General features: G+C 40.7%; 1 protein-coding gene across 1 annotated transcript; it reads left to right on the forward strand.

Annotated features, from left to right (window-relative positions):
* The first annotated feature begins 21,744 nt into the window (after window positions 1-21,744).
* Window positions 21,745-23,130, forward strand: LOC130848499 (tripartite motif-containing protein 75-like). Its single transcript, XM_057726970.1, has one exon. It carries the CDS (start codon window positions 21,745-21,747, stop codon window positions 23,128-23,130), a length of 1,386 nt encoding a protein of 461 aa, XP_057582953.1.
* Window positions 23,131-23,739: the final 609 nt, after the last annotated feature.

Raw genomic sequence — 23,739 nt, forward strand, 5'->3', positions numbered from 1 at the left:
CTAAATGTTTATCAATTTTGTTTATCTTCTCAAAGAACCAGCTTTTAGATTTATTTATCTTTGTTATTGTTTTCTTTGTTTCTATTTCATTTATTTCTGCTCTGATCTTTATGATTTCTTTCCTCCCACTAACTTTGGGTTTTGTTTCTTCTTCTTTCTCTGGTTTCTTCATGTGTAAGGTTAGATTGTTTATTTGGGATTTTTCTTGTTTCTTGAGGTAGGATTGTATTGCTATAAACTTCCCTCTTAGAACTGCTTTTGCTGCATCCCATAGGTTTTGGATCATTGTGTTTTCATTGTCATTTGTCTCTAGGTATTTGTTGATTTCCTCTTTGATTACTTCACTGATGTCTTGGTTATTTAGTAACATATTGTTTAACCTCCATGTGTTTGTGTTTTTTACAGTTTTTTTTCCTGTAATTGATTTCTAATCTCATAGCATTGTTGTTGGAAAAGATGCTTGATATAATTTCAATTTTCTGAAATTTACAAGGCTTAATTTTTGACCCAAGATATGATCTATTTTGGAGAATGTTCTGTGTGCACTTGAGAAGAAAGTGTAATCTGCTGTTTCTGGATGGAATGTCCTATAAATATCAATTAAATCTATCTGGTCTATGGTGTCATTTAAAGCTTGTGTTTCCTTATTAAATTTTCTGTTTGGATGATCTGTCCATTAGTGTAAGTGGGGTGTTAAAGTCCCCCACTCTTATTGTGTTACTGTTGATTTCCTCTTTTATTGTTGTTAGCATTTGCCTTATGTATTGAGGTGCTTCTATATTGGGAGTATATTGTTATATCCTCTTCTTGGATTGATCCCTTCATCATGTAGTGTCCTTTCTTGTCTCTTGTAATAGCCTTTATTTTAAAGTCTATTTTTTTCTAATAAGAGTATTGCTACTCCAGCTTTCTTTTGATTTCCATTTGCATGGAATATCTTTTTCCATCCCATCACTTTCAGTCTGTATGTGTCCTTAGGTCTGAAATGTGTCTCTTGTAGACAGCATATATATGGGTCTTTTTTGTGTATTCATTCAGCCAGTCTGTGTCTTTTGGTTGGAGTGTTCTGTCCATTTACATTCAAGGTAATTATCAATATGTATGTCCCTATTACCATTTTCTTAGTTGTTTTGGGTTTACTTTTGTAGGTATTTTTCTTCTCTGTGTTTCCCAGTTAGAGAAGTTCCTTTAGCACTTGTATGGCTGGTTTGGCAGTGCTGAATTCTCTTAACTTTTGCTTGTCTGGAAAGCTTTTGATTTATCCATTGAATCTGAATGAGATCCTTGCTAGGTAGACTATCCTTGGCTATAGATTCTTCCCTTTCATCATTTTAAATATATCATGCCACTCCCTTCTGGCTTGCAGAGTTTCTGCTAAGAAATCAGCTGTTAACCTTATGGGAATTCCCTTGTATGTTATTTGTCATTTTTCTCTTGCTACTTTTAATAATTTTTCTTTGTGTTTAATTTTTGTCAATTTGATTAATACATGTCTTGGCGTGTTTCCCCTTGGGTTTATCCTGCCTGGGATTTTGTGCTTCCTGGACTTGGGTAGCTATTTCCTTTCCCATGTTAGGGAAGTTTTCAACTATAATCTCTTCCAATATTTTCTCAGGTCCTTTCTCTCTTCTCCTTCTGGGACCCCTATATGGTGAATGTTCGTGCGTTTAATGTTGTCTCAGAGGTCTCTTAGACTGTCTTTATTTCTTTTCATTCTTTTTCTTTTTTTCTTTTCTTCCATGGCAGTGATTTCCACCATTCTGTATTCCAGGTCACTTATCCATTCTTCTGCCTCAGTTATTCTGCTACTGGTTCCTTATAGTTTTTGGTTTTTGTTTTTGTTTTTCAATTATGGTATTGCTTATCTTGTTTGTTTGTTCTTTAATTCTTCTAGGTCTTTGTGAAACTTTTGTTGCATCTTTTTGATCTTTGCAACAGGTCTTTTTTCGAAGTCTTGGGTCACCTTCACTATTATTATTCTTAATTCTTTTTCTGGAATGTTGCCTATCTCCACTTCATTTAGTTGTTTTTCTGGGGTTTTATCTTTTTCCTTCATCTGGCACAAAGTCCCCTGTTTTTTCATTTTCTCTGTCTTTCTGTGGCTGTGGTTTTCATTCAGCAGGCTGCAGGATTATAGTTCTTGCTACTGCTGTCTACCCTCTGGTGGATGAGGCTATCTAAGAACTTTGTGCATACTTCCTGGTGGGAGAGACTGGTGGTGGGTAGGGCTGTGTATTACTCTGGTGGGCAGAGCTCATTAAAACTTTAATCTGCTTGCTCACCATCCAAGACTTGTTTGCTTCTGAAACAACACATCTAAGATAATGCAGTTCAAGGATCTATAACCCATAATTTCTATAACCAAGACATTCCATGCCTGACAGAGGCTTTGACCTCCAACTACCCATTTTCAGATTGCCATCTTTGAGGCCTGAAGCTCCATGGTGGTATCATCTGACTCTTTTCCAAAAGTGAACTTTTACTCCCTTAATCTCTGATTCTCTGTTATAAGTGTATTGATGATCCTCACATTGGATGGTCTGGGAAAGAAATCACTTATTCTCAATAAAAATGGTTCATTGCTTCTAACAAATCTCTGTGTACTTCCTTGTGAATCAGTCTTTTTTGCCCCTTCTTGAATATTGGGCTAACATGTTGCCTGAAACTTGAGTTCTTTCTTGATATAATAAAATCATTTCTCCTTAAAAAACAAAAACAAAAAAAAAATACCTTTTAATCTACTTGTCTGCTGATGGGTGGGGCTGACTTCCCATCCTGTTTGTTGTTTGGCCTGAGGCGACCCAGCACTGGAGCTTACAAGCTCTTTGGCAGGGCTAATGGTGGACTCTAGGAGGGCTCACACCAATGAGCACTTCCCAGAGGCCCTGCTGCCAGTGTCCCCATCCCCATGGTGAGCCATAGCCATCCCCTGCCTCTGCAGGTGACCCTCCAATACCAGCAGGTAGGTCTGGTTCAGAATCTTATGGGGTCACTGCTCCTTCCCCCTGGGTCCTGATGCACACTACTCCAAGAGTGGAGTCTCTGTTTCCCTCAGTCCTGCCATCAAATCCCTCTGGCTTCAAAGCCTGATTCTCTGGGGACTCCTCCTCCTGTTGCTGGACCCCCAGGTTGCGAAGCCTGACGTGGGGCTCAGAACCCTCACTCCAGTAGGTGGGCTTCTATGGTATAACTGTTCTGCAGTTTGTGAGTCACCCAGTGCTTATGGGAATTTATTTTATCATGATTGCCCCCCTCCTACCATCTCATTGTCTCATTGTGGCTTCTCCTTTGTCTCTGGATATGGGGTGTCCTTTTTGGTGAGTTCCAGTGTCTCCTGGTTGATGGTTGTTCAGCAGTTAGTTGTGATTCCGGTGCTCTTGCAGGAGACAGTCAGCATGCATCCTTCTACTCCATCATCTTGAACCAATCTCCAGGCCACAGAATTCTAATGGGAAAAGTTCGTCTTCATGTAATTCCTGGCAAGCAGAGAAATGGTATAAAATCAGTTGATTCTTGTCAATCTTGTGACAGAGAACAGAGTAAGCAAGGAAAAGTAAAGGAGAACTGAATAGTATTCAAGCGACTTGACTTCCAGAACACTTATGAAATTACTCAGTGTCAGCTGTGATAAGGTCAGGTTTCCAATTGCTTTGAGTACCATTGTGAAGAGGAGACAAAGATATCAATTCTTCAAGTCACCTATACTAAGAGATTCAGTTGCATGGAACAATTGTCCCTTTAAGGCATTTCATCAGGATTCTGGTTTTCCCTATGAGTATTCTTTTAGTCCTCTGTATTCTAACCCATATGTTATGACGGTGTCATTTACCAGCCCGACAGGGAGCTCATGACAAATAAATTTAGCCTTTGAGAATACATATACTGTCCTAGGGAGAATGTTGGCAGAAACATGAATATTAAAGGCGTTTTTGTGAGAGCTCAGATAGAAATGAGAAATGTGTGGTTTGAAACTGAAGGAAAAGTGATTCTTGGTATATCATGGGAGAAAAGACAGCTGAATTGCGTCCTACAGCTGTGTGGAAAGCAGAACTTGAGAGGGAATCACTTGGATATTTGGCTGAGATTTCCAAGCAATGTGTTGAGTGTGTGGCCTTGTTCTTTGTTGATGCTTATAGAAAAATGTGAGAGGAGAGAAGTCAATTAAGGGAAACATTCAGAAGAAAAAAATAAAAAGAAGCAGGATTTGAGAAGGAGATCCTCACCCTATCCAGATTGCAAAAATAGCTAAAATTAGGAGATCCACTGTTAGAAAGTGTGTGATGGAGAGAAGACCAGTGTGTGGCTGCACCACGTCTTGCTATTGCTGCTGTGATCAGGGGTCACATCTCAGGCAAATTAAAGGCAGCAGAGCAAATTTCACTAGGTTTCAAGGACTGGGAGCCATCTGCTGTGGCTGGGGACCCCACCCTCTGGTCCATATAGTTTGTACTTTATGGAAATATGGTTATATCACCTGGTTAACTAACATTTGATCCACTGGGGAATGTGTTCCTTAACTAACCAGAGTAACAGAATTTTTTGCATATTGGAACCACACAAAACATGAAATGTGTGTGTGTGTGTGTTTCTTGCCTGGACATACCTCCGTCCACCCCTGGCCTTACCTCCATCCACCCCTGGCCTTCAGCATGTCTCTCCAGTCATTTATGTATCTCCCAGGCTCCTCATCCACAGAAGCCTTTCTCAGTTAAGAGATTTTTCTTCTTTTATTCCATTGTGTTTAGACATCACACTCAGTAATTTTTTTTCCTGTTGAATCACCAAAATTTCATAATCAAAATGCTTTATAATTCTCCTAATGAAAACTGTTTTAAGGTGTATTTTACTTAAAAGACATATCTCCTATGCATTTACTGAACAACTGCTATCAAACTGAGCCAAAATTATTAACAGTTTCTATGTTTGTCTATTTATAAGCTGTATTTGGAAAGTTTTATTTCTAGCCCTCAATTTTAGTGTAAATTTCATTAATATCTAAATGGATTGGATTCAAGAATTGTGTTTAAGAATATATATTTTTAAATTATTTTTTTGGCTGTGTTGGGTCGTTTTTTCTGTGTGCGGGCTTTCTTTAGTTGTGGTGAGTTGGGGGCTACTCTTCGTTGTGGTGTGCAGGGTCCTCATTGCCATGGCTTCTCTTGTTGTGGAGCACGGGCTCTAGGCATGTGGGCTTCAGTAGTTGCAGCACATAGGCTCAATAGTTGTGGTGCATGGGCCTAGTTGCTCCGTGGCTTGTGGGATCTTCCTGGAGCAGGGATTGAACCCATGTCCCCTACATTGGCAGGCAGATTCTTAACTGCTGCACCACCTAGGAAGCCCCAAGAATATATATTTTTTAACCTCCTGTTACATATACCTTTACAGCCCCCTTGAGATTAGTGGAGTCTTGGAATTCACTTTAGAGAACAGAATAAGAGAAAATGTGCATCCCTTCTTGGTGTTGGCTGTTGTGTCTCAGAGTGCCATTTTAATGCTCTCTCTTGTTTGACCTGAAACAGATTGCTCGATATTTCTCCAGCAAAGATGGGTTGGTTCTCAGAGAGTGGCATCTTGGGATCTGCCACAACATGAAGGCCCCAGCACAGATGAGAGGAGAGCTCTTTCACAGGCAGGAAGGACATTGGGAGGGATGTAGCAAAGAGTTCAGCGTTTCTCACTGGTCTCGTCCTTGCCAGGAAAGAAGAGGTGTCTTTCTGGAACCATGGTTTTAATCTATTTCATCTGCTTTCACTGATCCAGGTCATTTTAAGACTGAATGTCCATAAACAAGATGTTTGCCCCAGTGTTTTTCCAGGACCTGGAGTCAGCAGTGTCTAGTTCAATCTGAGCCAGTGAAGACTGGACAGGGCCATCCATCAACAGAGGAGTAGATAAGGAAGATGTGGTACATATATACAGTGGAATATTATCCAGTCATAAAAAAGAATGAAATAATGGCATTTACAGCAGCATGATGGACCCAGAGACTATCATACTAAGTGAAGTGCATCCGAGAAATACAAATATCATAGGATATCGCATATGTGCTGGATCTGAAAAAAAAAAAGAAACAAATTAGCTTATTTACAAAACAGAAATAGACTCACAGACATAGAAAACATACTATGGTTACCAAAGGGGAAGGGGGGGGTAAATTATGAGTTTGGAATTAACATATACACACTACTGTAAATCAAATAAAAGATCAAATACTTAAATAACATGGACCTACTGTATAGTACAGGAAACTACAGTCAATAACTTGTAATGACCCATAAGGGAAAAGATCTATAAGCTGCAGGGCAGAAATAGAGATGCAGACATAGAGATCAGACTTGAGGACACCAGGAGGAGGGGAAGCTGGGACATAGTGAGAGCATAGCATTGACATATACACACTACCAAATGTAAAATAGATGGCTAGTAGGAAGCTGCTACAGAGCACAGGAAGATCAGCTTGATGCTTTGTGAAGACATAAAGGATTGGGATAGGGAGGTTGGGAATGAGGCTGAAGTGGGAGGGGATATGGGGATATATGTATACATGTGGCGGATTCACTTTGTTGTACAGCAGAAACTGACACAATACTATAAAGCAATTATACCCCAATAAAGAATTTTTTAAAAAAGGAATCTGTATATAGATATGTAACCAAATCACATTGCTGTACACCTGAAACAAACACAACATTGTAAATCAACTATACTTCAATTAGAAAAAAAACCAAAAGACTAGATGAGACCACTGCCCCTCCACTGGTTATGCACAAGTGTAAGATCTAAGAGCTTTTGATGTCAGGTGGACTGAAACTCCACCCTCAGAAAGCTGGGAGGCCTGTAGCTAAGTTACACCTGCACAGAAGGACCAAAATTGGGAGACCTGCAGCTAATTTACACCTGCACAGAAGGACCATTCCTGCACCATTTTCCACCACCCTCCCCAGTCTCCCCACTCCTCACACTGCCCTGTTGCTTTGTGCATTATTGCACAAATACTCAAGCACCTCACCTTCAGGGAGGCAGATATGAGACTTCTTCTCCTGTCTCCTCACTTGGCTACCTTAAGAAAAAACCCTCTCTTTTCTGCACACCCCCACAGCTCATTGTTTTGACTGGCTGCCCATCCATCAAAAGGAACCCAGTTCAGTAATATTTTTTCTTCCTGTTGGGCTCAGCCATCATCGCCAGGCATGTGAGCTCCCTCTCCTGGTCCATCGACTCTTTAACTGGGGTCTCTGTGATTAGTTTTACCCTCTTTCTAGTTGCAGTGACCCTGTGCCACAGCATCACAGGGCTGAGGGAGGTAGACTGCTGGGTCGGGTGATGGAGCTGTTCCCTGCTTACCCACCTTGTACTTTACACAAGTAAGCATTGGCTTCTGTGCTGCTAAGCAACAGAGACGCCCACAGCCGAGGTGGCTGCCCTGATCCATGTGGGGATACTCTCTCCTCACTGAACGGGCTCTTAGAAGCTCTCCTGAGCACCTTTCTCACAGTAGAGAGAAACACAGAAATTACAAGACAGAATAGCGAAATATTTATCTTCAGAAATTGTAAACAATATACCCACGGGCTCCCAAATATAATTGATTTCTTAAATGCTGGTAGTTTAACAGAATGTAATGCAACACAGGTATGTGGTATTTTGACTAAAGTTATATTCAGACATGATTTTAGATATGAGACAAAAGCAAAACAATTAGATTTCTGAAAATAATTTGTCTAAAGAAAGACAAACAAAAAGTCAGAAGTGATACTTCTACTTTAGAGTTTTGTAAAGGAGGCTTCAGTGTAGCCCTGACCACTACTGAAGAGGGTAGGTCTGCAGATTGGCAACAGTAGCCACCACCCACCTTCCAAGAGTCCTGTAGAGTAGGCTGAGTTGACTATTAGGTGCCAACTTAATGTTGGCAGAAGAGTCCATCAGCCCAGGCTGGAGGACCTCAGCTACCACCACCACATCCCTGGTCACATTCCCTTCCTAGTGGCTTCCTGCCTAACCTCCTCTCCTCTGACCATTCCTTTTAGACACTGTTTCTTCAGTAGTGCTCTAAACACTTTCAGGCATTAAGTGGGCTTCCTGTCTCCAAAGTACAGAAAGAAAAAGGCCCATTTCTCCAATATATTGGATAGCATGGTATTTGCAATTTATTTTGTAACTGGTGAATTTCTAGAAGTGGAGACTATATAGGAAAAATATAAATATTGTGAGTGCCTTTTTGGATATTTGAAAAGTCAATTTTGGGGAAAAAAAACATTTAATTTTCATGTATTTTATTCTGGAACTCCCAAAGCAGTTTTCATTTTTTTTCCTGCAACATTTCTGTAAAATAAGCCTGGTAAATAATGTGGTATAGTTTGTGAAACAGAGAGAAAAGGACTGTATTCTAGATAATAAAAAATGAAACATGCTGTGCTAGCTTTGCAACTTCCTGTGAATGTACAACTATTTCAAAACCTAAAGTTTAAAAAATACACAACAACCCAAAACATCATCTAATTTTTGACATTATATCATCCAACAATAATTAATTGAATAATAGTCTCACGAAACAGAGTTCAAAATATCAACCTGCAAATGTCTCCCGGGTAGGTCCAGTATAAAAATAAGCCCTAAGTTTTTCTTAAAAAGTATCAGTGTAAGTACTAATGTATTGATAAAGGAACAGTTACTCAAATCAAGAAATAGAATTACCTCTTCCAACTGATAATTTAGAAAAATACCAGTCCTGCTGGATTTTATTATATCCAATGCAACACAGGTGTTAAGACCAGAGAAGGATTCCCCAGCTTCCACCTTTGGGGAATGGCAAGGTCATAGCTTCCAAGGAACAGACTACTTCCAGACACCACGGGCCATTCACCATTGCCTCTTCCTTCCACCTGCCAACAAAGCCCACCAGACACAACCTTCTGAAGGCTCAGGACAGTTGGTAAAATGTAGCATTGTGAGATTGTAAGCAAAGCATGATTTCACCTCTCCTAATGCCACACCTTTTCTGTCTCCTGAGGTGATAAGTTTGTGGAGCTCGGTTTCAATATCTAGTGTCAAATTGAGCTTGAAAATGTCGGTCACTTTCCATAGGTTAACATGTTTTCAGGAGGTCAATCCATTTTTTCTTTAATTCATATGAAAAGCCTGCTGGAGTGTTTAGGTTTCCAAACTCATTGTAGACACTTTTAATACTTTTAGTAAGCAATTTCATGTCTGAGTGCACACACCTTTCTGCCATTTCAATCAGCAGCTTTTCTAGTGTGGACTCCTGCTCACAGAATTTTATATTGTTCTTTCTGTTGTCTTCAAACTGTAATTTGTAAAGAATTAATTCTTTCTCTTTTCCAAGAAACTCTTAAAGTGTTCAAACAACTTAATTTTAAAGCCCCCTTAGATTTTCCACCCTCCACAACAACTCAGGAGGTTTTGCATTTCTAATGCCTTTGCAGCCTTTTCAACTTGTTTTCCAGCCTTTGAGCTCCTCCTGTGATGGGCTGCAAGCTGCTCCGTGGGCGCCAGGGGGTGATGGTGGTGAACAGAGGAGACCCTGCACTGGGGACACAGCAGCTCCAGGTCCTTCTCACAGAACAGCCTCAGAACCTGCTTGTGCTTCTCACACAGAGGTTTTTCTTCCTGGTGTTTCTTCTTTCACCTCATGGTGGGAAGCTCCCTTGACAACATCAGGCACATGATGTAGCTGGTTGTTCCTCTTGAAGTTCTTATTATTGGACCCCTTGTGAGGGGGCCTGGGAAACTGAGTTTTCTGTCTCCTGGGTGACACTGAGGACCCCTCCCTTGCACCTCGAGTCTATGGGGAGGCACCCTTGATGGTTGTCCTGCCCCCAGCCCAGGGTGCCAAAGTTGTTCCCACTTGGACCTGCTTGAGGCCCCAGGACTTTCTTGAATTCACTTGCCTGAGGCCAAGAGGTGCTCCCCAGATCCCTCTCTGCTCTGGGTGAGGAGTGGCCCTGCATCCCTGCAGCCTTGGCGCTGCTTCCTCCCTCCCTGCAGAGCCCACTGATTGCTCACCCAAAAGGTGGGAAACTGACCTGATTTCCCTTTGTCATTCCTATATGTAGGGTCCATTCCTGGGATCTTTCCACTTTGCAGATAGTCAGAGGAAGCTGGAAGCCCTGGCAGGGTGCAGTAAGAAAGAAGCAGTCTTGTTTAGAGGGTATATGTCAGATTCAGACTTTGGGAGCAGCATGTGTTTTCAAAATATTCTGTGCTGAGAGATCCTGGGGTCATCTCAAACACAAACTACTCTTTTCAGTTGACAGCTAACTGGTAACAGCTTCAGGATCTAGACCTTTGGCCCTGTGCTTTGCCTCCATCTTCTTAATAGATCCAATCATCTTCTTATCAGCTTATTCACCTAGCCTTCCACTTAACTAGAATTAAATGCTCTTTTACTAAATAATTAGAATCCTAGAACACAGAAATAATAGCCTTTGTCCAAACTGGGGATCTTACCATCTAGGGAAAGGAAATGTAAAAAAGCAATGCAAGGAGCACTTAAATACAGAAAGCAAATATTAACAGATATAAATGGATAAATTGATGAGAATATAAAAATAATAGGAGATTTTAACACCTCACTGACATCAATGGACAGATCTTCCAGACAGAAAATCAATAAGACAACAGATATCTAAAATGATACAATAGAGACAGCAACATGTAAAAGAATGAAGTTAGAACACTTCCTAACACCATACACAAAAATAAACTCCAAATGGATTAAAGACCTACATGTAAGGCCAGACACTATAAAACTCCTAGAGGAAAACATAGGCAGAACACTCTATGACATACATCAAAGCAACATCCTTTTTGACCCACCTCCTAGAATCATGGAAATAAAATCAAGAATAAACAAATGGGACCTCATGAAACTTAAAAGCTTTTGCACAGCGAAAGAAACCATAAACAGGACTAAAAGACAACCCTCAGAACAGGAAAAAATAATTGCCTATGAAACAACGGACAAAGGATTAATCTCCAAAATATACAAGCAGCTCATGAAGCTTAATACCAAAAAAGCAAATAACCCAATCCACAAATTGGCGGAAGACCTAAATAGACGTTTCTCAAAGAAGACATACAGATGGCCAACAAACACATGAAAAGATGCTCAATAGCACTAATTATCAGAGAAATGCAAGTCAAAGCCACAATGAGGTATCACCTCACACCGATCAGATTGGCCATCATCACAAAATCTGGAAACAACAAATGTTGGAGAGGGTGTGGAGAAAAGGGAACTCTCCTGCACTGTTGGTGGGACTGTAAGTTGGTACAGCCACTATGGAAAACAATTTGGAGGTTCCTTAAAAAACTACAAATAGAACTACCATCTGATCCAGTAATCCCACTCCTGGGCATATACCCAAAGAAAACCATAATCCCAAAAGAAACATGTACCATAATGTTTATTGCAGCACTATTTACAATAGCCAGGACATGGAAGCAACCTAAATGCCCATCAACAAATGAATGGATACAGAAGATGTGGCATATATATACAATGGAATATTACTCAGCTATAAAAAGGGATGAGATGGAGCTATATGTCATGAAGTGGATAGACCTAGAGTCTGTCATACAGAGTGAAGTAAGTCAGAAAGTGAAGGACAAATATTGTATGCTAACTCACATATACGGAATCTAAAAATGGTACTGATGAACTCAGTGACAAGACAAGAAAAAGGACGCAAATGCAGAGAATGGACTGGAGAACTCGAGGTTTAGGGGGGCTGGGGGGTGAAGGGGAAGCTGAGACGAAGCAAGAGAGTAGCAAAGACATATATATACTACCAACTGTAAAATAGATAGCCAGTGGGAAGTTGTTGTATAACAAAGGGAGTTCAACTCGAAGATGGAAGATACCTTAAAGAACTGGGACGGGGAGGGTGGGGGGGACTTGAGGGAGGGAGGGAATACGGGGATATGTGTATAAAAACAGATGATTGAACTTGGTGTACCCCCCAAAAATAATAAATAAATAAATAAAATTAAAAAAAAAAAAAACCACAGGACCATCTCAATAGATGTGGAAATTCCATTTGATAAAATTCAACATCCATTCATGATGAAAACTCTTACCAAAGTGGATATAGAAGCAACACATTTCAACATAATTAAAGCCATTTATGACAAACCCACAGCCAATGTTATACTTAAGGTTGAAAGGCTGAAAGCCTTCCTGCTAAAATCTGGTACAAGACAAGGATACCTAATCTCACCTTCTATTCAACATAGTATTGGAAGTCCTAGCCATAGCAACCAGAGAAGAAAAAGAAGGAAAATGTATCCAAATTGGAGGGGAAGATGTAATTTTGTCATGATATGCAGATGCCATGATACCCTGTATAGAAAACCCTAAAGACTTCATACAAAAACTATTAGAACTGGTAAACAAATCCGGCAAAGTAGTAGGGAGAAGATTAACATGAAGAAATCTATGCATTTTTTACACTAACAATGAAATACCAGAAAGGGAAAGTAAAACAAAACAAACAACAACAGCAAAAAAAAAAAAAAAAAAAAGAATCCCATTTGAAAACACATCAAAGAGAACAGAATACTTAGAAATGAAACTGACCAAGGAGGTGGAAGACGTATATGCTGAGAACTATAAAACAGTGATAAGGGAAACTGAAGGTGACTCAAGGAAGTGGAAGGATGTTCCATGCTCTTGGATTGGAAGAATTAGTATAGTTAAAATGGTGATATTACTCAAAGCAATCTACAGATTTAATGCAATTACTATCAAAGGAGCCATGATATTTTTCACAGAACTAGAGCAAATAATCCTAAAACTTATACAGAACCAAAAAAGTTGCAGAATTGCCAAAGCAATCTTGAAGAAAATGAACCAACCTGGAGGCAAAACCCAATCAGACTCCAGAGGAATACTACCAAGCTACAGTAATCAAAACAGGGTAGTATTGGCACAAAGACAGACATATGGATCAATGGAACAGAATAGAGAGCCCAGAAATAAACCACAAACCCGCAGTCAATTAATCTTTGACAAATAAAACAAACATACTATGGAGAAAAGTCAGTCTCTTCAGCAAATGGTATTGGGAAAACTGGACAGCCGCATGTAAATTAATGAAGTTAGAACACTCCCTCACACCATACACAAAAATAAACTCAAAATGGCTTAAAGATGGGATACCATAAAACTTCTCAAAGAGAACATAGGCAGAATATTCTCTGATATAAATTGTAGCAATGTATTCATAGGTCAGTCTCCCAAGGCAATAAAAATAAAAGCAAAAATAAATAAATGGGACCTAATCAAACTTGCAGGCTTTTGCACAGCAGAGGAAACCATAAACAAACAAAAAGAACACATATGTACTTAGAGAAAGTATTCACAAGTGATGAGACCAGTAAAGGGCTTAATTTCCACAACAAACAACTCAATGACAAACAAACAAAGCAAAAACAAACAAAAAAATCCAATGAAAATATGGGCAGAAGACCTAATTAGACATTTATACAAAGAAGACATACAGATGGCCAACAAACACATGAAAAGTTGTTCAATATCACTAATCACTAGAAAAATGCAAGTCAAAGCCACAATGAGGTATCACCTCACACCAATCAGAATGGCCATCATCAAAAAATCTAGAAACAATAAATGTTGGAGAGGGTGTGGAGAAAAGGGAACTCTCTTGCACTGTTAGTGGGAATGTAAGTTGGTACAGCCACTATGAAGAACAGTGTGGAGATTCCTTAAAAAACTAAAAGTAGACTTGCCATGTGATCTAGGAACCTCACTCCTGGGCATATATCTGGACAAATCTATAATTCAAAAGGATACATGCACCCTTATGTTCATACCAGCACTATTCACAAGAGCCAGGACATGGAAGCAACCTAAATGTCCATTGAAAGATGAATGGATAAAGAAGATGTGATACATATATGCAGTGGAATACTACTCTGTCATAAAAAGAATGAAATAATGCCATTTTCAACAACTTGGATGGACCTAGAGATTGTAATACTAAGTGAAGTAAGTCAGGCAAAGAAAGACAGATATATCACTCATATGTGGAATCTAAAGTATGGTGCAAATGAATTATTCCCAAAATAGAAACAGGCTCACAGATATAGAAAACAAACTTATGGTTACCATGGGTTAAATGGAGTGGGAGAGGGATAAATTAGGAGTTTGGGATTAACATGTACAAACTAGTGCATATGAAATAGAAAAACAATAAGGACTTACCATGTAGGTCAGAAAACTATATTCAATATTCTGGAATAAACCATTACAGAAAATAGTTTGAAAAAAATAAACATTTATATATATTTCATATATATGTGAAAAAGAATAAATAAATAAGACTGAATCACTTTGCTGTACACCAGAAACTATCAAAATATTCTAAATCATCTATACTTCAATATTTTTTTTCAAAAGCAATGCAGTTATTGCCCTGTTTCAGGGTGGATGACCTTCCATTCGGGAGAGGGGTAAGGCTTTTCTTTGCATTATGGACACAAATTCCTGTCCTGAGGAAATGCATGCTGGCTAGTGTCTGGCACCATCTGCTGGAAAGCTTTTGAACAACCAGACTGACATGATTAGATGAAAAAGAAAGTATGGGTGTTCAGTCCTCTAGTGGCCACCGCAGCCCGTGTCCAGGATCACGGAAGTGAATGTTTCCAGCTCTTGATGTATCCTGCAAGTGGTCTCTGCACATATAGGTGAATGAATGTCCATTGCCCCTTTTAAACCACAATTGAGAAGTGTTCTTTAACCACCCTGCCCCCCTTTTCAATTAACTTTAGATCTTAGAAATTATCCCATATCTACACAAATATTTCACTTTGGGAGGTCAACTGTGAGCAAAAGCCTGAAAGGAAAGTGTTGTATTCATGGTGGGAAAAGAACATTTTTGGAGGAAGGATATCCTTTCTGCTAGATCAGCCTTTCCTCCAATATCCTTTGCCCTTCCATTTTCAAATAAAAGCTACCCTTTCCTGAGCACTTTACTACAGACCTTGTCTCTATGCTTTACTCAAACATTCCACTAAAACTTCATGAGAATTCTCTACTGTAGGAGGAATTGTCTCCCATAGACAAAAGTGGAAGGGAGACAGAGTGATCACTTACCCGGAGCCACAGGGATGGAATGTCACTTCTCTGGGCTGTGACAACAGCCTGTCTCTTTCAAAATACTTAGAGATCTGTACTTTTTACTCCCCTTTCACGTGCTAATTCCCGATTTGATAACACTCTCCCAAAAAGCGTCCAAGAAGAGGTAAAGCGTGATCCATGATGTTTTCATGCAAAGAATTTTGATATGAATAAGTATCAAATGGAAAGATGAGAGAACAGCCATGGGCAGGGGAAGCCAAATGAGCTTGAGCTTCGCAGTGATCTCAGCTCTCCACCAAATAAATATAAGACAAAGTCAAGGTGATGTTGTTAACAGTAAGTGTAGATGTATATTATCCAAGTAACAGGCACAAAACAGTTACTGTGTATATGATGTTAGCATTAGATCAGTGTCCCCCAAATGGAAATGCATAAGGAGTAGTAGATTATAATAAACTCAGAGTACAAGCAGACCTTAGGAATATAGACCCCAAAACCTTACTTCCAGCTTTTTGTTTTAAATATGGCATCTTCTATAGACTGATGGAAGTGCCTAGAACTTAGGCATATTGTACTCAATTTGTATACATCATATTGGGTAAAATCATTTCCAGCATTCTGATATTGAGGATGGAGAGTGAGAGCAAAGATGATGAGGAGATTGTTCTACATAATTTTAAAAACACATTTTATTAGTTTACCATAAAATATAACTCATAAAATATGAAAGGGTATAAATTTTTAAAAAATGACTGTTTCTAAGTCTATTCAAACTCATCATTTTACTTAATTCCCAAAGTCTATCTCTCAAAGAACAAACACTCCTATTTTCCCACATTCTTCTTAAAAATAATTGCAAACCTACAGAAAAATAAAAGCAATAGTAAAACTGACACCAATATACCTATCACTCTCTTTGTCAAATGGACATGTTGGCCATATTGCATTATTTCTCTCCGTATATCCATTTCACCTGCCTGTTAAATAATTTTGTTAAAGTATTTGGAAGTTTCAGACACCCACTAAATACTTAAACTTTGATATCCTAAAAATGAGAATGTCTCCTATAGAATCACAACATCAGTCTTGTAATGAAGAAATATGATTTAAATCAACACATAACATTCATTCTCCAATTGTTCCAAAGCCATCTTTATATTAATTTTCCAAATTTAAATCTCAGTTAATGTTCATACTTGGCCATTTTGCTTCAGGCTTTTTTAATCTAGAAAAACTTCTGATCTTTTTGAAACTACCTCTATTGAGGTATAATTGAAAAACAATAAAGTACAAACTAAGGCACACAATTTCATGAGGGCCAACATATGTATAATGTGTCAAACACCAGCATCATCAAGGCAATGAACACACTCTCACCCCCCACATTATCCTCAGCCCAGAACAGCGCTCCTGTCCCTCCACCAGGTCTACCAGCTCAGTAAGGAGATGCTGAAAAAGTCTTTAGCACTGAAAGAAAGAAACAGAACATCATTATTTGCAAAAGGTTTGATTGTCTTTTAGGAAAATCAAAGAAACTTAAGAGAAATTATAAAGCTTTAAGGGGATTTTACATCCACATGTGAGCAACAAACAGAAAAATATAGTTTTAAAGTGAGTCTTTTACAATTGCATTGACATGTAAAATAGATTTGAATGAATCTAAACATGTAATGCAAAAGTTGTATGAGAAAGATTATAAACATTTAGCAAAAAAGATTAAAGACAACCTTTGTAAACTTAAGAGCATACCACATCCCCATGGATTGGATGACTCATCTACCGAAAGTTTCAGTTCTCTCCAGTTGCGATTACAGAGTCAATGGATCTCAAATAAAATCCACTAGAATTTTTAACAGTCAAATATGATTTTACTTTTTAGTTTGTTTAGCTGGTTCATCACAGGAAACATTATTTATGAGAAGTGGGTGGCCTGTAGGTGCTTCAGAAAATATCGTTTCTATTTACACTATTTCCCTAGTGTTGACAACACATTTTAAAACATTGAAGCACATGTGCTGATACAAGACAAAAATCAGTAGAGAATAGGCAGTTGGAGATGACATCAATTGCCCTCGTGCAGATATGCCCAGGGGAATGTTGTATACACATAACATAAGCATCCTATAATCATGGGCTTTCTGTGTACAGACTACTTGGGAAGATTCATCAAAAAGCCATTAAGCAGGATTCCTCTAGAAAGGGAAACACAGGAGAGGATGTCACCATGTGACCATTCTACCCGGGGAGGCTTTTCTGTAATACACAGCCTATCATGTTACCCTTCAAAACTTTTTTAAAAATTATTTATTTATTTAATTATTTAGGTTGTGTTGGCTTTCTCTACTTGTGGCAAGTGGGGGCTACTCTTCATTGCGGTGCAAGGGCTTCTCAGTGCAGTGGCTTCTCTTGTTACAGAGACCTGGCTCTAGGTGCACAGGCTTCAGTAGTTGTGGTGTGAGGACTCAGTAGTTGTGGCTCGCAGGCTCTAGAGCACAGGTTCAGTAGTTGCTTAGTTGCTTCCATGTAGGACCTTCCCGGGCCAGAGATCGAACCCGTGTCCCCTGCTCTGGCAGGCAGATTCTTAACCACTGTGCCACTAAGGAAGTCCATACCCTTCAACACTTTTAAGAGAGATGTTTCTGGAGAGCAGACATGTATACTCCTGATTAAGGAAATCTTTCTGCTCTCCTGGGACGAAATGGCTGTCTTCATGGAGAGAAGAGGAACACCTCATCTAAGACTCATCTCCCTCCCCGGGCACCATAACTGCCTGCCTGTGGGGACTGTGCTGGGGTCCTAGTGTCCCAGGTGGCTCATCAGCGTTCAGGGACAGGGAGCACTCAATACAGGTTTGAGGGATAAACACAGGGGTGACTGAGCTGTCAGTGAAGGGACGTCATGCAGGCACCTTCCTTATATATTAATACAAACATCCTTGGTCTCCTATGAATATAAAGCTGTGAGAAAGATCAAACCTGGAGGTGTAGATTCAGGGTTAATGAGGAACTCACAAAGCATCAGGAGCACCAGGGAGATTTATTTAAACTACTTTCGAGGCCTCTCCAAAGCAAATTTATGATTTATTCTATCCATGGAAGCCTATCGCTAAACCTGTTCTGGTGCTGCCCTGACACAGCCCCTCCCCCACCTGCTACAACACCCCATCCAAAGCCCCCCACCTCCTGAAGGAGAGGTGCTGCTCCTGAGAGCTTGTCTGCTGCCTGAGGATCTGGGAGGCTGAGAAATGCAGAAAGCCTTTGGAAATCCGGAAAACGGAGACAGGAACGATTCCAGAAACACTTCCTTTAAGGGGTAGATGGAATTGAAATAACCTCTAAAGGGACAGGCCAAGAATGTTCAACAATTTCACTTGAGAAAAACAAAAATGAGGAATTTCTATGGAGCCAGAAACTATATCACTGATGGGATTAGAGAGAGGAGACTGAGGTGGGAGTGTCTTCCTCCACCCTGGACAGAAGATGCAATCAGAGAGGGTGGGAGGTGTCATCATCAGCCTGTAATCTCCCCAGGCTGATTGCATCTGCAGTCTGTCCAATGGGATGAAGGAAAGGAACCTCCCTACAGGATTTATAAGGCCCAAGGCACCAGAATCTGACTCCAGCAGAGAATGGAGAACATGGGCTGTGTCATGTGCTCTGACCTGGATTGAAGAAGACCTTCTGCTCTGTGAGGAAAGGAGGAGCCCAGAGTCCTGGTGAAGGGATCTGAGGGTGCCCCCAGACCTTGAGGACATAGAGCAGCTCCCCCGTCACAGAACCAAGACTGAGAAGAGTGGGCAGGTGAGCAAGGATATGGGGGCAGAATCTCCAGTGGGGCTGAGCCAGCACAACCAAGCTGTCAGTGCACACCGTGTGACCACACCCTGCCAGGGAAGGGCCAAGTTGGGGTTTTCTCGGAGATCCTAGAGGGTGGGGGATGCCCACTGGATTCACTGGAACAGATTTTCTGGCCAGTAGAATGGAAAATTCTGGGTTCAGAGGAAGATGCAGTAGGAGAAGGGAAGCTCCAGCTGTGGGTGTGGATGTGACCTGACAGCTGCCTCTCACCTGGACCACACTTTCAGGACATGTGGTCAAGTTCCAGGGATTGCTGCAGGGGTTGGGGGAGGGGTGTCCCGCAGTGTGCAAGGCGCTGTGCTCAAGACTCTTAGGTTTTCTTCTCAATATATGGGCTCCCTAGTTACGGTTTTATGTACATGCATTTGTGCTTACTTTATGGAAGATAAATATTTGCTGGCTATCGTAAGGATGCATATAGACACAGTTTCCTTTTCTATTGTAATCAATCGTGTGGAATTTGTTTTAGTGTAACAGAGATAAGATTATTCTTTTAAAGCCTGTTTCTTTCTCTTTTCTTTTTTTTTTTTTTTTTTCTTCTTCTTTTGGGACTCAGGTCCCCAGAACCTTTTTCTTTAGCCTGCAAGTCCTGTTTTGCCCAAGGCCATTCCCAGGTCCTTTTCCAAATGTTCATCTGTTTAAACTTGCAGCTAACTCATTTCAAATACTTGTAGTGCTTGGTAACTCTTTATTTTCATTGAAGTATACTTATTTATAATGTTGCCTTAATTTCTACTATACAGCAAAGTGGTTCACTTATGTATACATATACATTTTTTATATTCTTTTCCATTATGCTTTATCCCAAGATATTGAGTTCCCCGTGCTATACAGTAGGACCTTGCTGTTTATCCATCCTATATATAGTATTCATTTGCTAAACTCAAACTCCCATCCAGCACTCATCCACCCCTCGGCAACTGCAAGTAGGTTTTCTATGTCTGTGAATCTGTTTCTGATTTATAGATAGGTTCATTTTTGTTGTATTTTAGATTCTGCATATAAGTGATACCATATGGTGTTTGTCTTTCTGACTTACTTCACCTGGTATAAGAATCTCTACTTACTACCAACTTGCTGCAAATGGCATTATCTCACTCTTTTTTTATAACAGAGTACTATTCCACACACTACTAGATACATGCCACATCTTTTTTTTTTTTTTCAGTCCCATCTTCTTTATCCATTCACCTGTCAATGGACATTTAGGTTTTTTCATGTTTTGGCTATTGTGAATCGTGCTGCTGTGAACATAAGGGTGCATGTATCTTTATGAATTATAGTTTTTTTCCTGGATATATGCCCAGAAGTGAGATTGCTGGATCATATGGCAAATCTATTCTTAGGTCTCTGAGGAAACTCCATATATTTTTTCCATAGTGGCTGCAACAACTTACATTCCCAGATTGGCACACCTTTTGAGTCTGCCATAATCTCTTAAGTTTCCCTAGGAGATAGAGACTGAAGGGATGTGGACACTTTGGGATGGAGGGAGAGGGAGAGTTGTGGCTTAAAGAAGGGAGAGAGAAGCTGGCTGATCTGGCTGGGGCAAGAGCACACTGAGAACACTAGTTACCATTGTGAAAAATGTTTTTATATAAAACATGTTAAGCTTGTAAAATAGTTTAAAAATAGTAGAAAAACCCAATGTATTAGTTTCCAAAGTTTGCTATAACAAAATAACCACACGCCAGGGTGACTTCAGCAATAGAAATTTATTTTCCCAGTTCTGGAAGCTGGAAGTTGAAGATCAAAGGACTGACAGGTTTGCTTTTCCATGAGGCTTCTCTTCTTGGCTCCCAGGTGGCCTCTTCCTGGCTGTGACCTCACATGGCCTTGCCTCTGTGGGTGCCTGTCCCTGATGTCCCTTCCTTCTCTAAGGTCACCTGTCAGTGTCGCATTAGGACGTCTCCCCAGGAGCCTCATTTTACCTTAATCAGCACTTTACAGACCTTATCACCACATAGGGTCCCATTCTAATGTACTGGGAGTTACATCTTCAACATATGAACTTTGACAGGGACCCAGTTCAGCCCACAGCCTCTCATGGATCCATCCAGTGAGTGATGCCCCCACCCCTCCTTGCTCCTCATCACTGTGAAGTGAATCCCAGATACCATAGGGTTTTATATGTAAGTAATGTGCTCTGTGTCTTTTGAGTGTAGGATCTCTTCATTAACAAAATCACATTTAGTAACCTTTAAAAAAAACATCATATATCATCAGTCCCAACTGACTACAATTGTCTTTTTGTCTGTATATATGTATTTTAACTCAGAGAAAAATCCTTTCCAAATCTTGCTGATTATACACATGTGCTTAATCCCTAACATACATCCTTTTACCCTTGTTGTCACTTTCCTGAAGGAGCGGGTGACCTGGGCCACAGAGCTGCCCATGACTGGACTGTGTCGATTGCATCCTGTGCTGTTGACTTTCATCACTACCTGGATCTGGGCTCTCTCTGAGGAAGAGGATCACCAAGCAAGCTACAACTTGGGGCCATCGAGTCAAAGGGACAAAAGCACCAAAGGAATGCAAGACTGACAGGAGCTCTTAGTCATCCTGGCAGCTGCTGTAGAGTTAAAGGAAGGGGTAGAAATAGGCCTGAGTGGCCACAGCTCATGCAGATCCTGGGAAACCTGCTGGCAGCCGTGAAGGAGCAGAGAGGAGGCAGAAGAGTCAGAAGCTTCTCACGTGTCCCAGCCCCTGGAGAGCCAGGTTTCTCTGAAGGGAGTGTCCTCAGACAGAAGCCCTCCCGGAACAATGGCCTTGGCATCACCCCTGGTGCAGCTCCTAGCAGAGGCCAGCTGCCCCGTCTGCCTGGATTACCTGAGAGACCCCGTGACCACTGGCTGTGGGCACAACTTCTGTCTCTCCTGCATCCAGCAGTGCTGGGAGGGTCTATGGGACATCTTCCCCTGTCCTGTCTGCCTCCAGCATTGCCCTGACAAGAGCATCACTGGGAACACCCAGTTATGTCACATGATTGATTTTGTGAAGAAGCTTCCCAACATGGAAGACGTGAGGAAATGGCAGAAAGAGAAAACCTTGTGTGAGAAGCACAAGCAGATTCTGAGCCTGTTCTGTGAGAAGGACCTGGAGCTGCTGTGTCCCCAGTGCAGGGTCTCCTCTGACCACAGCGGTCACCCCCTGGGACCCACGGAGCCAGCTGCAGCCTCTCACAGGAGGAGGCTCAAAGCCCACATCGAGCCCCTGACACAGCAGCTTGAAGATGCTGAAACAGCATTAGAAATGCAAGTCTCAAAATCATTTGAGTTGGTGTGGGAGGTGGGGAATCGAAGGAGGGAATTGCTCTCTGAAGTTGAACACATTAAGAATTTCTTAGGAATTGTGCAGGATGAAATTCACTTTAGGTTATTAAATAAAGAGAAGGATACTCAAGGTAAGATAATTGAGGAAAAAACCCAAATAGCAAACCTTGGATCCTCATTGCAAAGTCTGCTTGATGAAATCACTGAGAAGTGTTTGCAGCCTGACCTGGATTTACTGACAGGCATTGAAAGGCTCCACAGCACATATGGAAACCTAGAGAGCCCAGCAGACATTTCATATGAGTTAAAGAAGGAGATTTTCACTCTCCCCCCACAATATTTTGGCCTCCACAAAATGATCAGCACATTTCAGGTACATCTGACTCTAGATGCTGAAACTGCTCACCACAGTCTCAAAATTTCAGAAGACAGGAAAACTGCAAGTTTTCGAAAAATGGGACCAAGCTGTGTTCTTAATCGGAAGGCATTTACTAATTTCCTAGCTGTCTTGAGTTCTGAGGGATTTGACGCTGGCAGGCATTTTTGGCAGGTGGAAGGAAGATGCCCAGGTGAATGGGCCTTAGGTGTGTGTAGAGAATCTTTCCCCAGAAATACTCCTATATCACCAGCCCCAAGCAATGGCTGCTGGCAGTTTGAGCTCTGGGATAGTACACCTGACACATGGGATTCTGGTAACCCCTGTCGGATTGGCGTTTTCCTGGACTATGAGTTGGGAGAAATTTCTTTTTACAATTTGAATAATAGATCTCACTTACATACATTCAGTGATATTTTTACAGAAAAACTTATGCCCTGTTTCTCTATTGGACCTTCTTACAAATCACTTACAATAAGTCTAGTTGACGATGAGTGCTGAGAACCCTTGGAAGATGTTCTGTGTGTTCTGCTTTCTTCCTGTGTTCAGAGGATGTCCTTGTAATAAATAGTCTAAGTCCATCTTTGATGTCTGAGTGCTGGTGTTTTTTTAATCCTCCTCCTCTGGCTTCATCTCTGCCCCCACATCTGGACAAACTGTCAGGACAACCTGGGTGCCCTTCAGTTGGCTTAGGAGGGTGGTTCTAACCCAGGAAGGCCCTGCCTGCAGAGCAGCTCTCCCCAGCCACCAAAAACCCCTGAGCTGTGGCTTTTCTCCCCTCTCTCAAGCCATTTTTGTAATTGTGGCTGCCCTGACTCCACACAAAGCCTCAGGGAATGCAAATAAACCATTTCATACCCTCCTGGTGTGTTAGTGGCATTAGCAGTCTTGATACGAGAACAAAATTATATGTGGCTTGAGTTTTGCCTCTGTGGGTTGACTGTAACATTCATTAGAATATTGTATGATCTAAGTTTATTTTTCAGATATTCTGATACCCAGAGGCCGAGTATATTCTTTTTTTGTCTTTCAACTCCCATAAGTAAAGAGGTTGCAGCCTTTGTTTTCTAAAATTATAATACTGAATATGCAATTCCCCATTTCTCCTGT

This window comes from Hippopotamus amphibius, chromosome 3 (assembly GCF_030028045.1).
Source record: "Hippopotamus amphibius kiboko isolate mHipAmp2 chromosome 3, mHipAmp2.hap2, whole genome shotgun sequence".
Lineage (NCBI taxonomy): Eukaryota > Metazoa > Chordata > Mammalia > Artiodactyla > Hippopotamidae > Hippopotamus > Hippopotamus amphibius.